The following is a 12,600-nucleotide window of genomic DNA, read 5'->3' on the forward strand; positions in this document are numbered from 1 at the left end:
AGAGGCCAGATGCTCTTGGTCAGTGGGTTTAATATGGACCTGCTTCCTTCATGCACACATGGCAAATGGGGGGAGCGCCAGCTGTGGCACAGACATCATCACTCTTGGTCTTCGCCAAGGTCCCAACAGGCCAGGTGGTCATGGATGGGAGCACTGCCTTAGAGACCTTTGTGTGTTGGCTGGTTTTTCGTCTTCTGTGTTGCAGGGTAGGAAAAGGAGGGGGAAGCAATGATCTGCAAGCAAAAATGTTAATTTGTAAATAGGGGAGAGTCTGGAAGAGTTTACTGTTGTGTAGAATAAATTAATTTTATTTAAAAAAGTGACTTGCTAAACAAATGGAGAACTTGAGTTCCAGTTTTAAAATAAAACCACTTGCAAAAAGGACAGCACACTAACAAGAGCTTGGGGCTTTCCTCGATTTGCTATATGAAAAAAAGAAAAGAAAGAGAGAGCATGGGAGCCATCATGTCGCTTGTGTGTAGACCTCTTCATCTCAAGGCAGCTGCAGCCAGACTCGGACTGCCTTTGCCCGATGGAGCTGGTCCAGCACACCAAGGCAGCCCTTCCCGGCAGTTCCCTGTGCGCTCATCCCGCAGCATGGCAGTGGATGGATGCAGATGGATGCATCTCCTCTCTGCCCAGCCTGTTATTTTCTTTGGTTTGTCACTGGTTAAGTCGACCCAGGAGCAGACACCAACGTAGATGATACTGAATTAGCAGCCCTGGGGAGTGAAGATGTTCCTCCCTTGCCGAAGGGCTGTGCTAGCATCCTGCCCTCCCTGGTAGCTGCGTTCCCCTTAGCCTCTTTCCCCCCTCCTCTGCCATGGTCTCTCCTGGGAAGCAGTGCCGCACACATTGCCATGTCTGCCTCTTTCCCGCATGCTGTCTTCTGCTGAGGATCCCCTGGGTTGTCCCAGACTGCGCTGTCACAGCTCAGCAGCATGACAGACGTGGCTCCCAGACGCAGCTAACACATGGCTTTTGGGGGGCGGTGGGAGCAACTCAAATCTGCAGTCAGGCCATGGTTGCATCATGATTCATTCAGGAAAAAATTCCCTCCCTAAAAGTCTCCGGAGCGTGTTAACCAGTTCTGGCTAGCTCATCCGTCGGGACCTCGGCAGCTGGCGAGGTAACAGCCGTCTGTGAGAGCAGATGAGCTCCTCCTTTGTGCCCACCAGGCAGGCGGTGAAGGCTGTGCTCGAAGGTGGTATTGCTGGAAAAACATGCTTTATTTTGCTTTTGTAGCGTTTCCAGGAGGGCAGGGACAGGACATGACAGTCCTGTGCATCAAACCCAGAGATCTAGCAGCGAGACAGTGAAAAAAACAGCGGTAGCATGCAAGAGGGGCTGGTGTGTGCTGCCAGCCCTGCCTCTGCTGAGGGGACGGAGCAGGACTGAGCTGCGGGGCCGCTGAAGCTGAGCCGCGTGCTCACAGCTGTTATGGAGAGGGCGAAGGATGCAAAGGGATTTCAGCGTTGCAGCCGCCCACGTTTCTCAAGGGTGTTAGAGCTGTCCGCGTCTGCTCCTGCCTGATTGGCACCAGCACCTTTCTGAGCAAAGGCTTAACATGCTTCCAGAAGAATCCCTTTTCTTAAGAAAACACCTCATAACACCTTTGCTTTGAAACACAAAGGCGCTTCTTTGCTATAGATCGGGGAGCTGAATTTTGTTGTTTGGTTTGCACTGAACTATGAACACACTTCCCTGCTCTAATGCAAAACCCCTGGTAGTTCTGTCCAGATCCCAGCCCAGTGCTCTGATTTCATGGGGTTTGTATTTTTTAATGACATGATGAAATACTTCCTATTTTGATATGACCCAAAGAATAATCCTGTTTCCCCCAAATACATCTTAAAAGTAACACGTGCACAATACATCAAGGGTCTACAATAATTCCCTGGACGTGTGGTTTGAGAGTTGGCTGCTCCCAGGCCTGTTTGCCCGCGCTGTTTGTGTGGGCTCTGTGGGATAACAGGCAACTGCCTGTCATTTTCTAGGGCTGCGTGTTGTCACTGGCACAAACCATGCTCTGGGCTGGTGAATCAAGTCAGCCGGCTGCTTCCCACAGCCCCTCGGGTGGTAACTGTGTCTGCAGGCACCGCTGCCGCTCTGCCTTCCTCCAGCGGGGCTGGCATGACTCCGCTGAGACCTGACAGCTCATCACTCACCCCGCATGTTGGATCCCTGCTTTTGGAGGCTGTGGTTTGCGAGAAGGAAGAAACAGGGTAACACCTGATGCGCTACGGAGCTAGGCTGGCCTGGGTTGTGCTTAGGACTCAGCAGACCGGAGGGAAGCGGAAACTCAGGCAATTTGCAGCAAGTCTGACCGAGAGGTGACGGGGGCGCATGCCCGCCCTGGCCTCTGCGGACGGAGCCGGTGTCTCCCTGGTCCCCAGTGGGAGGCCGGGTGCAGACCGGCACTTTTTGGCTTCCTTCTCGGCAGGCAGCAGAGCGGGACCCAGGGCTGGAGGAGCCATGGGGACAGGAGCCGGCGGGCTGGGAGGCAGCACGGGGGGAGCCGTTTGCGTGGCTCCAGCCAGGGCCGTGACTGCAGAGACGCCTTCCAGGGCCAGTGCGGCCAGCTGGGAACGCCGCCAACCCTAAATTCACACCATTCTTTTACAAATCAGGTTGGTAAGACAAACACGAGGCATAAACCAGTGCTATTTCCATAGCAACCTCAGAGGATGTTGAAAAGTCCTTTGTAAACAGAGCGAGGGCTGAACCCGCGGCTCCGCTCGGATCGCCTTCCCGCAAGGGGGAAGACTATGGGAGCTTAATAAATTCAGGTCAGGCGGGCGATCCATAAATCGACGAAGGAGCCGTTCCCGGCCTCCGCGTCCCCTTTCTGCCGCCCTCTCCGCATGCACAGCACGAAGCTGCCTGGAGCCCGGAGCCCGGCTTCGCCGCCCCGGTCTAGTGCCGCAAACTGCCCAAAGGCTCGTCGTGCCCCTCTTCCGTGGCGGCTGGCCCTTCCTGGCTAATTCCCCGAGGCGCACGCGGCCCGCGCACACGCCTGCGGAGCGGGGAAGGCGCTGGGGGGGAAGGTGGGAGAACAAACGCCGCGATAAACCCGCTCCGCTGAGCTGCTCCCCAAATGCGAGTGCTGACGCGCGGCTTCGAGCAGGGAAGGGCCTGTGCTGGCGCCCGGCCCTCGCGCCGCCATGACGCCTCCCCCCCTTGCCCCCCCCCCCCCGCCGCCATGGCGACCCCACACAACAGGGCGGCGCCGCCCCGTCGCGCGCCGCTGACGCCATCAGCCCGCGGCCGCGCGGCGGGCGGAGGCCGGAGCATGGCGGCGCCCTCGGCCCCGCGGCCGCCGCGGCCCCGCAAGGAGCCGCAGCCGCTCGTCATCCCGCGCAGCGCCGCGGAGGAGCAGCGCCTCCGCCTCGAGCGGCTCATGAGGAACCCGGTGAGGGCGCCCGCCGCACCACCACCCCCCCCCCCCCCCCGCGCTGCCCGGTCCCGGCGGCGGCGTCCGTGAGGGGAGAGGGAGAGGGACACCCCCCCCCTCCGTGGGGCGAGGGAGAGACCCCACCCTCCGCAGGGAGAGGGAGAGACCCTCCCCCCTCCGCGGGGCGAGGGGAGAGGGAGAGGGACACCCCCCCGGCGAGAGGAGAGGGAGAGACACCCCCCCCTCCGCGGGGCGAGGGGAGAGGGAGAGACCCCCCCCTCTGCGAGGCGAGAGGAGAGGGAGAGGGACAGCCCCCCGGCGAGGGGCGAGAGGAGAGGGAGAGACACCCCCCTCCGCGGGGCGAGGGGAGAGGGAGAGACCCCCCCCCTCCGCGAGGCGAGAGGAGAGGGAGAGGGACAGCCCCCCGGCGAGGGGCGAGGGAGAGACACCCCCCCCTCCTCCTCGGGGCGAGGGGAGAGGGAGAGACCCACCCCTCCTCCTCGGGGCGAGGGGAGAGGGAAGGACCCCCCCCTCCTCCTCGGGGCGAGGGGAGAGGGAGGGACACCCCCTCCACGGGGTGCGGCGAGGGGAGAGGGAGGGAGGGAGGGACACCGACACCCCCCCCCCCACACACACACACACTCCTCGGTGCGACGAGGGGAGAGGCTGGACCCCCCCGTGGTTTGGCGGCGGTGCCGGTGCCCCGCGCAGCAGCACCGAGCCCTCCTTCCCCCATGCTGCGGGGGGAGCGACCCTCCGGGGGGCCAGGGGTGGAGGGGCCCCTCTGCGCTCCCGGGGGTCAGTGTGGGAGGTGGAGAGGGGTGAGAAACAGGGACCACGACCCCCGGGGCTGGACCCCGATTCCTCCGCCTGGGCGTTGTGGTCCTTGTCCGGAGGAGGAGGCATTTGCCGGATGAGTCTCGGCCTCCCTCCGTGTGCTGAGCCTTCCTCGCGCCCCGTGTGCTTCCTCCGGCCTTGTGCCACCTGCTCCTGCCTTCCCTTCTCTTCCCTGCCCTCCTCGCAGCTGCCGGGAAAGGTGCACGAATGCCTTTCCTCTCTTTCCCGAGCACTTTTAGTGGGAACGTAGCCAACTTCCACAAGTGCATGGAGGTGCTAGCTTCCCTCCTCCAATTTCCACACTGAAAAGACGTGCGGATGCTTGTAATCCTCCTCGGGTTTGTTGGCTTGCAGGGCTGAATTTGAGGGAATGGGGGAGGATATCTTGTGACCGCTGTTCTTCTGCGTGCTCCCTACCCCTGCGCATGAAGAAATTACTACAGCTCTGCTGCTCCTGAGATCTGTCAGCTGGGGGAAGAGTCTGTTGTCATACACATACCACGTTTCAACAATGTGTTAAAATTGCAGGCTTTGCGCCTAGAAGATACTAATGACTGCTTGGTTTGTTCTTGCAGGAAAAGACTGTACCAATTCCTGAAAAACTGAATGAATGGGCCCCCCGACCTCCCCCGGAGTTTGTTAGAGATGTGATGGGTAAAGATACTGCTCTTCAGATAACTGTAGGATCCACCAGAGTAAGCTTAGAAAAGTATTTAACGGAAGCGGTAGAGACACTTCTCTATCGTTGCTCATTTTGCTGGAGAAAAAGGGTGTGAAATGTGCTTTTAGAGCTGATTTTTCAAGTTTTCTTTGTTCTTGAGGTTCACTTCTGCTTGTTGCCAGAACGCAAAGTGAGCAATGCCTAAGGCCCTCCACCACGTGGAGCGTGCGCCTGACGGTACGCAAGGAAATAAGCTGCTGCTGTATTTATTGATGACAAGGCATAAGTAAATCTGTCCTCTCCGTAGTTCAGTGAGTGCTCTGAAGACTTATAATTATGAAGTCCCTGCTTTGATTGCTTTGTGTCTGAATCTTAGTCAGTGAGAAACAAACTTGTGCATGTTTGTATATGGTCAGTAGGGAGCTAGTATCTGTGCAAGGAACCCAACCAAAGTGTTCTGGTGACACTTAAGTTTTATCTATGGGGACAAGGTTGTTTGGATTAAGTTTACTATTTGTGGTATAAATTGTATCTGCGTGTGTAAGTTCTTTGTTGGCCTTTGTTGGCCTCTATCTAGAAGAAACTGGGACGCGAGTTTGATTTCTGTGGTTCTTTTACTCTCTGGATATTCTGTGAAGTCTGAATTCTCCTTAAGGAAGTAGCTGATGTTCTGATATTTGCATTGACCAGTAGAAACTGTAGTGAACCATAAGTGTGTGGTTTTGCAGCTTGCTTTGGCTTTTGATTGTGAGTGCTTTGAGCTTATAAAAACTGGTGACATGTTCTATATGCTGTTATTTGTTCCCAGTAGATTTTCATCTTGCAGTGCCCTTTAGTATGTCCTGCCCCTCAGCTGTAGTCGTCTGTGAACGTCTAGTATGTATTATTTTCTAGCAGACTTACCCTTTTTTGTTGTAGGTTCCAGTGCTGGAGCTGGCAGTGGGGAGTTTCATGTGTACCGGCACCTTCGTCGGCGGGAGTACCAGAGGCAAGATTTCATGGATGCCATGGCTGAGAAGGTCAGCAGGACTCTTATAATTGTTTTTTTCTGGCTATTTGGTATTCGTTACTTTTTTTTTCCCCCTTTTAAAATCATGTGTGTAGAATTCAGTTCCAAACCATCTCTTATCGGAGGAAAACAGTGTAGGAATATGTGATACGTGTTTGTCAGTACTGAAACATTTGGTGCTTTGTATCAGGCACGCTCCATCTTCTCTGTTCAGTGGTGGCCCTAGCTAGAATGTTTTTGTTCTCATGCTGGATTAGAAATGCTTTAAAAACTAATAGAAATGTCTTTAATAATGAAAGGAAATCCCTAATATCGTTTTTTTGCATAGACAGAATCAAAGCAAGTGCATGTGCCAAGTCCAGGTCTCTCTAAGTTTTAGTCCAATAGTAGAATAGCATCTCGTTCAGAGACTGTTACTGTTACTCTGTCTTGGCCAAGATGAGTCCTTTGATTCGTATGTTAATGTTTATGTGTCTCAAATTATTTTATTGCTTTTACTCCAATTATTCAATTGTTTTTACTGGAGTATTCTTTAGGGCAGAAGCCCAAAGTCCCTCTTTTTTTTTTGGTGAGGATTCTTCACTCTTAAGGCTTTAACGTTTGGTCCAGACTGCAGGTAAAAAAATGCTATCTGTATAGAAGTCATCCCTAGGAGCGTGGCTTTAGTATTAAAAAAAGAAGCCAGACAAAACCTGGCAAAGCTCCCTTCTGTATTTTGCTAAAAGACTTCTCCCTAAAAGGACATACTTTGGAAAGAAGTACTTTAATTTAGGTTGTGACCAAAGTGTAACATGTGATCAATTACAGCAAAAACTAGATGAGGAATTCCAGAAGAAACTGGAGAGGAATAAGATGATTGCGGAAGAGCAAACAGCAAAACGCAGAAGGAAGCGGTAAGGGCAGATTGTTCCCAGGAGGCTTGACATGGAGCCCTCCTGATGTGCGCCTCATCTGTAGCTGTGTACTTTGGAGAAATACTGTCATTCTGGGTCCACATCTATCAGCTGAGAAGTCTGGCTGTGGAAATTAATTCTGTTAATACCATTATGCAGTTCCTAAAGGCAGCTGTAACCTTGGCAGGCTTTGTTGGGGTGATTTGTTTTCAGTGCCATTGCTAGTAGGTAACTTTGACTATGTAGGCGTTTCTTACTGACACTGGTGTAGGCTGCAACGCACCTTATTGCGTATCTGTCATAGCAAAGCCAGGAACTGTTTGTACATACATCTGGCTTAAAGAAATGTCTGTACCATCTGACATCAAGAAGTTTAAGTGCAAAAATGGTTGCTGCATCATGGGTGCAAGTACAGGTTTGTGCTAGCAGAATGCTGTCATCTGTACATCCGTATGACTAGTCCAGTTCACAATTTGTCTGTGAATACTCAAAAGGCCATTGATGGGTGCAGTATTGTTAACATCAGTAGCTGCTTCGACCTCTATCAGTGATACATCTGCCAGGTCAGGTCTACTAAATTACATGGAAACATTAAGAAATATAAAATGCTTCGCTCTCCTATGTTTTAGCCAAAGTGAAACAGCAGTTACAAAGATTGATGCTCTCAAGAAATGGTCTGAGAGTTGTAATGGAGGAATTTAAATTCCACACTCTGTGCCAATCATAACTTTTAGAAATAGCAAGGTATCATGGCTTGGGTCTTTCAGAGGTGCTAACCCTGGACAGCTTCCTTCTTGCCTCTTTGAAAGTCAGGGTTTCACATCCTGCGGCTGAAAGTTTCTTCTGAAAGGCCTGTGCAACGTGACTCAGTGGTATGTTATTGCAAACCTGCACAACAAAAACGCTGTTGCCATTTTACTTTAATTTAGTGTGGTCCAACAGATGGCCAGCAAGTCAGATCTGGCCTGCTGCCTTTTCCCTGGCTGAGATGGAGAACAACTGTTCAAGCAGCAAATTTTGCCTGAATGGTTTAACTCCTCCTTTCCCCACCTTCTTCTGTAGAGTAGTCTAATGGTACCAAACGGCTGCAGCCAGTAGGAGCCTCTCTGCCCTCCCTCACCACTCTTTCTTCTCAGTCCCAAGTGACAGGTATGGTAGCTGGTGCTCTGTTTCAAGAGAATTCACTCATGGTGTTGAGAGGGAGCATGAACCGCAGGTGGCTCTGCCCTGTGCCTGCGGTTGGCCTGCCTTGTTACCTTTGCTAGGCAGACAGCACTGGTCATAGGAACTGAAATCACCCCTTACCCCTGATGTTACCCAATGTGCCCATCGTGTTGATTAAGGAAAATCAATGCATAATGCATTATTTTTTCGGTTAAAGTATACGTTACTGGTGATGACTTAATTTTTTCTTCGGTGTTCAATTTCATCAGTCCAAATTTTTGGCACTATTTCCTTTTTCTTGTTTGTTAGGCTGGGTAGTTAAAACATAGGGTTAGTTTCATTTTTGATCCTAGAAATTCTTGTGTGTTACATAGTTTTGGTTGCAGACATGTCAGGGAATAGACTTTAAAAAGATGTTTCCATTGGACTGAAAACAGCATATAAAAGTTTCTGTTGATCTTGTGTCTAAGTTTGTTCTCACTGAATTTTTAGTTGAGGCCAAATTTAATTTGAACTTCTTTTCTTAAGTCTGTTTTTTCCAAAATGCCTACAACTTGTCCTTTATCAATATGTGATTAGAATGTGTGGAAGCATTAAAATGTTGAATTTGCATAAGAGGCTTTTTTTCTCTTTATAGTCAGAAGTTAAAAGAGAAGAAACTGCAAGCTAAGAAAAATAAACTTGAACAAAAGAAGCAAGAAAAAGGTCAGTGAAATTTAGTCTTCTTTTCTCAAGACTTAGTTCTGCTCCCTAATTTAAGCCTAGAAGGGTTTGTTCCACCCTCCCTACCAACCCCAACGATTCCTGGTAGATGGATAGGAAGCCTGGACTTTAACCTTGATACTTTAGCTGATATTTCAAAAGTTCACTCTGAAAGTCCTTTAGGTTGAAATTTAATCTTGCAAATAACTTGGCTGTTTATTTTCCCTTTATTGGGGAAATTTTGGACAGCTAACATTGTAATCTGAGTCTGTTGACTGGATATTCTGACAAACTGCAAATTTAGAGCATCTTATTCTTGAAAAGGAAGTATTGTTAAAGCCTGTTCTTTTTTATGTATATTTTGAATGCATATGGGAAACAAGAACCACAGTGAGGGTGAAAAAAAAAAAAACCCAAAACCACACACAAAAAAAGCACAGCTTGGACAGCAAGAAACTGACTTAGGATTTTGTGTGCAAGAAACTGAGCCGCCCTGGTGCCATCTGTTCCGCACAACTATACTATTTTACACAGAAATAAACATGAAAAATCTGACTACCTCAGCTCTCCTATAGCCTTGAAAATTAGCATTCAGTAATGTCAGTATTTTATTCAAACTTTTGAATATTGGTTGCTTCCTTTGAATGAGTGCACTTTAGCTTACTCTTCAAAATAGTTCTGCTTTTGTGGATTAGCGCACTGACTCTGCAGTGATTTTAAGTCTCAAAGTTACAGCAGTTCCTGATAATTCTGCTAGAACAATGAGCTGTTAGATATATTTGAACTGAAGCATTGCCAGCCTCCCATATAAACATGGGAGGCTAAATTAGTCCTTGGGTTAATTGTACTTGTGACAGGAAGTGATTGTAGCTTTTTTAAAAGCTACGAGTTTATGAATTGTGACTGGGAGGAGAATTTAAGTATGAATCTTAACAAAAAAAATACATATCCCTTTAAAGTGTGGCTGGGAGAAAGGGGATTTGGATCAGAGACTGGCCCTTTGGTAGGGAACTGCCTTATACACGTTGTTGAGCTCAAATGTTTATTTGGCACAAACAAGGCATCTTTTGGAAGCCAGAATCCAAACTCCTCTGTCTTTAGAACAGTTTTTAGCTTTTCAGAATTGGTGGGTCTCTATATAAAAACAAACAAACAACCCCCGAACTATGGAGATACAGGCTGCTGAATGCCTTTTTTTAGTCTTCTGAAAATAGGCTTCATTTTTTTTCTAGTTTTGTGGATCTCAGGTTGAGATCTGACAGTTTTTCCAAAGTAATTGAAGTGTATTTGTTGGATGTGGCAGGCAAGCATTTATCTTCTTTTTTTGAGTGAATAAATAAATCCTCTGTCTGATTTGCTGTCTTTCACCTTTGTTGTAGTAAAAACATTGTTTTAGTGCCATGCTTTATTCTTAACGTCAGCTGCTAAGCTGCATTATTTTAAAGACCCCTAATATAAAATGACAGTACAGAACTTCACCACGTGGTGGCGTCAGACAACGAATCCTGAATGTTAAGTATAAATGTTCAGAGCCTGAGCTGACCATAACTAGATCTGGGAGATTATTGATAATGATACAAGAGCTACTGGGAACAGTAGAATGGCTGTTAGATCCAGGTCCCACTTTATGTGATGCCTAATTTCCATTATCAAGTATTTGGTTACTAGCAGGTGTTTTCTCTTCTGGTGTTTTAGCAGGCTAAGGCTTCGTGAGTTTTCTGTGAACCTAGTTAATGTGACACGTGTCTTAGAGTTCCTGTGCTTGTAATAGACCGACCAAGATGTAAAAGAACTTGGCACCTTATAGAGTCTCTGTAAGCTTGGACAGGCGTTGAAATACGCTGAGCCTGGCACATGGCTCCCCGGTGCCTGCGTTCTTTGATGATACCTTGTGATATTTGAAAGTTCATGAAGAGATGAGATTGGGAAGGTGATAATCTATTGCTTTAGTGGTTGATGACCTCTGTCCAAAGTAATATTCAGTAAGGAGGCGGAGTTGTTTAATGGTGAACTAGGTAGAGTGGTAGTATAGTTTGAATAGTGGAGGCAAGGGAGTATTTCTCTGAGGGAGAAATCGATACTCTGAGTTTGGCATCACTTGTTAGAATTATTAGGACCTAATATGCATTTCCTTAGTACATGGGACTATTTTGTTAACAAGGAAAACACGGGGGAATATGTTATCAATTCGTACTAATTAGTATGACCTAGTATACGTTTGCCTAGCACCTGAGACTATTTTGTTGTGAGCTACTTAACAAGGAAGACACGTGGGACTATGTTATCACTTCATACTGCTTGTGTTTTTAGAATCTGATCAATCTCAAGAGCGAGCAAGCAGCGAGGATGATGAAGAGGACAGCAAGGAGGAGGAAGAGAAGGAAGATGATGCTGAAGAGCCAAGTTTCGTAATGGGAAGAGGATGAGGCCTTTCAGGGACAGCCGGAAACACTGATCATTGCTTTATATTCAGGAGCATGAAAGCCTTTCATCTCAGCCAAGCAGAACCCATTGGCGTATGTTATATCTGCTTAATGGTGGATGACCTTCACACCACCAGTCCAAGAGCTATTGATAGAGAAATGCCAAATAAGAGATTTTTTTCTTAACTGCTTGTATAACTGCTGTGCAGTCTGCTCTAAGTTTGCTCTAAAGAGTCAGCCATAAGTCTCTGTGACCCTAGAGCTCTTTCTAACATGGCCCAGAGTGTTTTTTCTGTCTGAAAGCTAAAACATACCCGTTACCATTTAAGGAAAATACTACTGTGAGGGCTACATATTCTACTTATGTCAAAGTTGGTAGCAATGGGATACCTGAATCTAAGGGAAGTGTTTAGCCTAAAGTAGAAAAGTGGTCTGTAGCCAGACTTCCCTGCACTGTGAGTGTTCTGAATTTGGGGTTTTGTATGGGGTCATCTCTAACCCAAAGAAATCAGTTTATGTTGCTAGACAAGTTCTATACATTTTTAAGCAGGATCCCTTTTTTATTGCTAAAACTTTCCCTATTACTTTTCTTCTGTGTTTTTTAAAATGAATAAAGGGGATGTATTGGATTGTTCTGTCTGCTTTTATTTGAATAGGGTTTTGGTAAAATGAAGATCTGCTTGCAGTGCTGGAGAAAGGGACAAAAAGACTGAGTGATGTGGTGTTAGAAGCTGCATTTTGCATACTTTCGGCTTTGGGATTAGAACGGTATTAAAGTTTTCCAAAAGGTTATGTTTGTCAAGCCTCCAGATCCTGTGGTAGAAAGGCTCAGAATGGCATGATTTTGCTCGTGTCCAACTTCATGTAATGACACCTAGCTTTATCTCTGCTTGAGCTCTCTGCTTTGAACTTTGGGTTCCCTACTCAGCACCATGACATACATGTATATATATGTGTGTGTATGTGTGTGTGTTTATATGTGTATACACACGCACACTTGTCGGTGCTTAAATGAAAAGCATATGCAGTTGTGGTTTCATTTGTAATTTAGGTCGTTGTCTTCAGTGTATCTTTGAATTAGAAGTGCCTGTCATCTTTCAGACACGCTCATCCCAGGACCTGAGCATCCAGAACATGGTGCCACTTCTTGTCAAGCCTTTGTTAATGCCAAATTGTCTAGAGCAAAAACAAGAAAAAGGGAAGGATCTCTCTTTAGACTAAGACTTTGTTGAACGGTGCTGCCGGAAATCAGACATTTTGTTTGAGCTGGCTTTATGAATGGCTTCTCTGTGGCATTATCATGGCAGCGGGAAAGCAGATGTGATCAAGTGCAAGTGGCATTTGTGACTAGTTTCCCCGTACATTCCCGAAGACTTTGCACTGAATAGCTTTTCTGAGCTGTAAGATGCATTTTTCCTCCAGGAGCAGAGATCTGCATAGAATTGTTTTGCACTTAACCTCCGTAGAGGCAGGTGCTTCAGAATAAGTTTTGGTAGTGTTTCATTCTCTAGCACTTC

General features: G+C 48.0%; 1 protein-coding gene across 1 annotated transcript; it reads left to right on the forward strand.

The window, feature by feature from the left end:
• Positions 1 to 3,273: 3,273 nt before the first annotated feature.
• Positions 3,274 to 11,712, forward strand: PRKRIP1 (PRKR interacting protein 1). Its single transcript, XM_067309482.1, has 6 exons — positions 3,274 to 3,412; positions 4,807 to 4,885; positions 5,811 to 5,911; positions 6,709 to 6,794; positions 8,596 to 8,663; positions 10,971 to 11,712. Exons 1-6 carry the CDS (start codon positions 3,293 to 3,295, stop codon positions 11,084 to 11,086), a joined length of 570 nt encoding a protein of 189 aa, XP_067165583.1. The 5' UTR covers positions 3,274 to 3,292; the 3' UTR covers positions 11,087 to 11,712.
• The last annotated feature ends 888 nt before the right edge of the window (positions 11,713 to 12,600 follow it).

The sequence above is a fragment of the Apteryx mantelli genome, chromosome 22 (genome assembly GCF_036417845.1).
Source record: "Apteryx mantelli isolate bAptMan1 chromosome 22, bAptMan1.hap1, whole genome shotgun sequence".
Lineage (NCBI taxonomy): Eukaryota > Metazoa > Chordata > Aves > Apterygiformes > Apterygidae > Apteryx > Apteryx mantelli.

Excerpts from the sequence above, each read along its gene's own strand:
- PRKRIP1 (XM_067309482.1), top strand. The coding sequence starts at position 3,293 with ATGGCGGCGCCCTCGGCCCCGCGGCCGCCGCGGCCCCGCAAGGAGCCG. Across the intron at positions 3,413-4,806 it reads AGCGGCTCATGAGGAACCCG|GAAAAGACTGTACCAATTCC; the intron begins GTGAGGGCGCCC and ends TTGTTCTTGCAG. Across the intron at positions 4,886-5,810 it reads GTTTGTTAGAGATGTGATGG|GTTCCAGTGCTGGAGCTGGC; the intron begins GTAAAGATACTG and ends TTTTTGTTGTAG.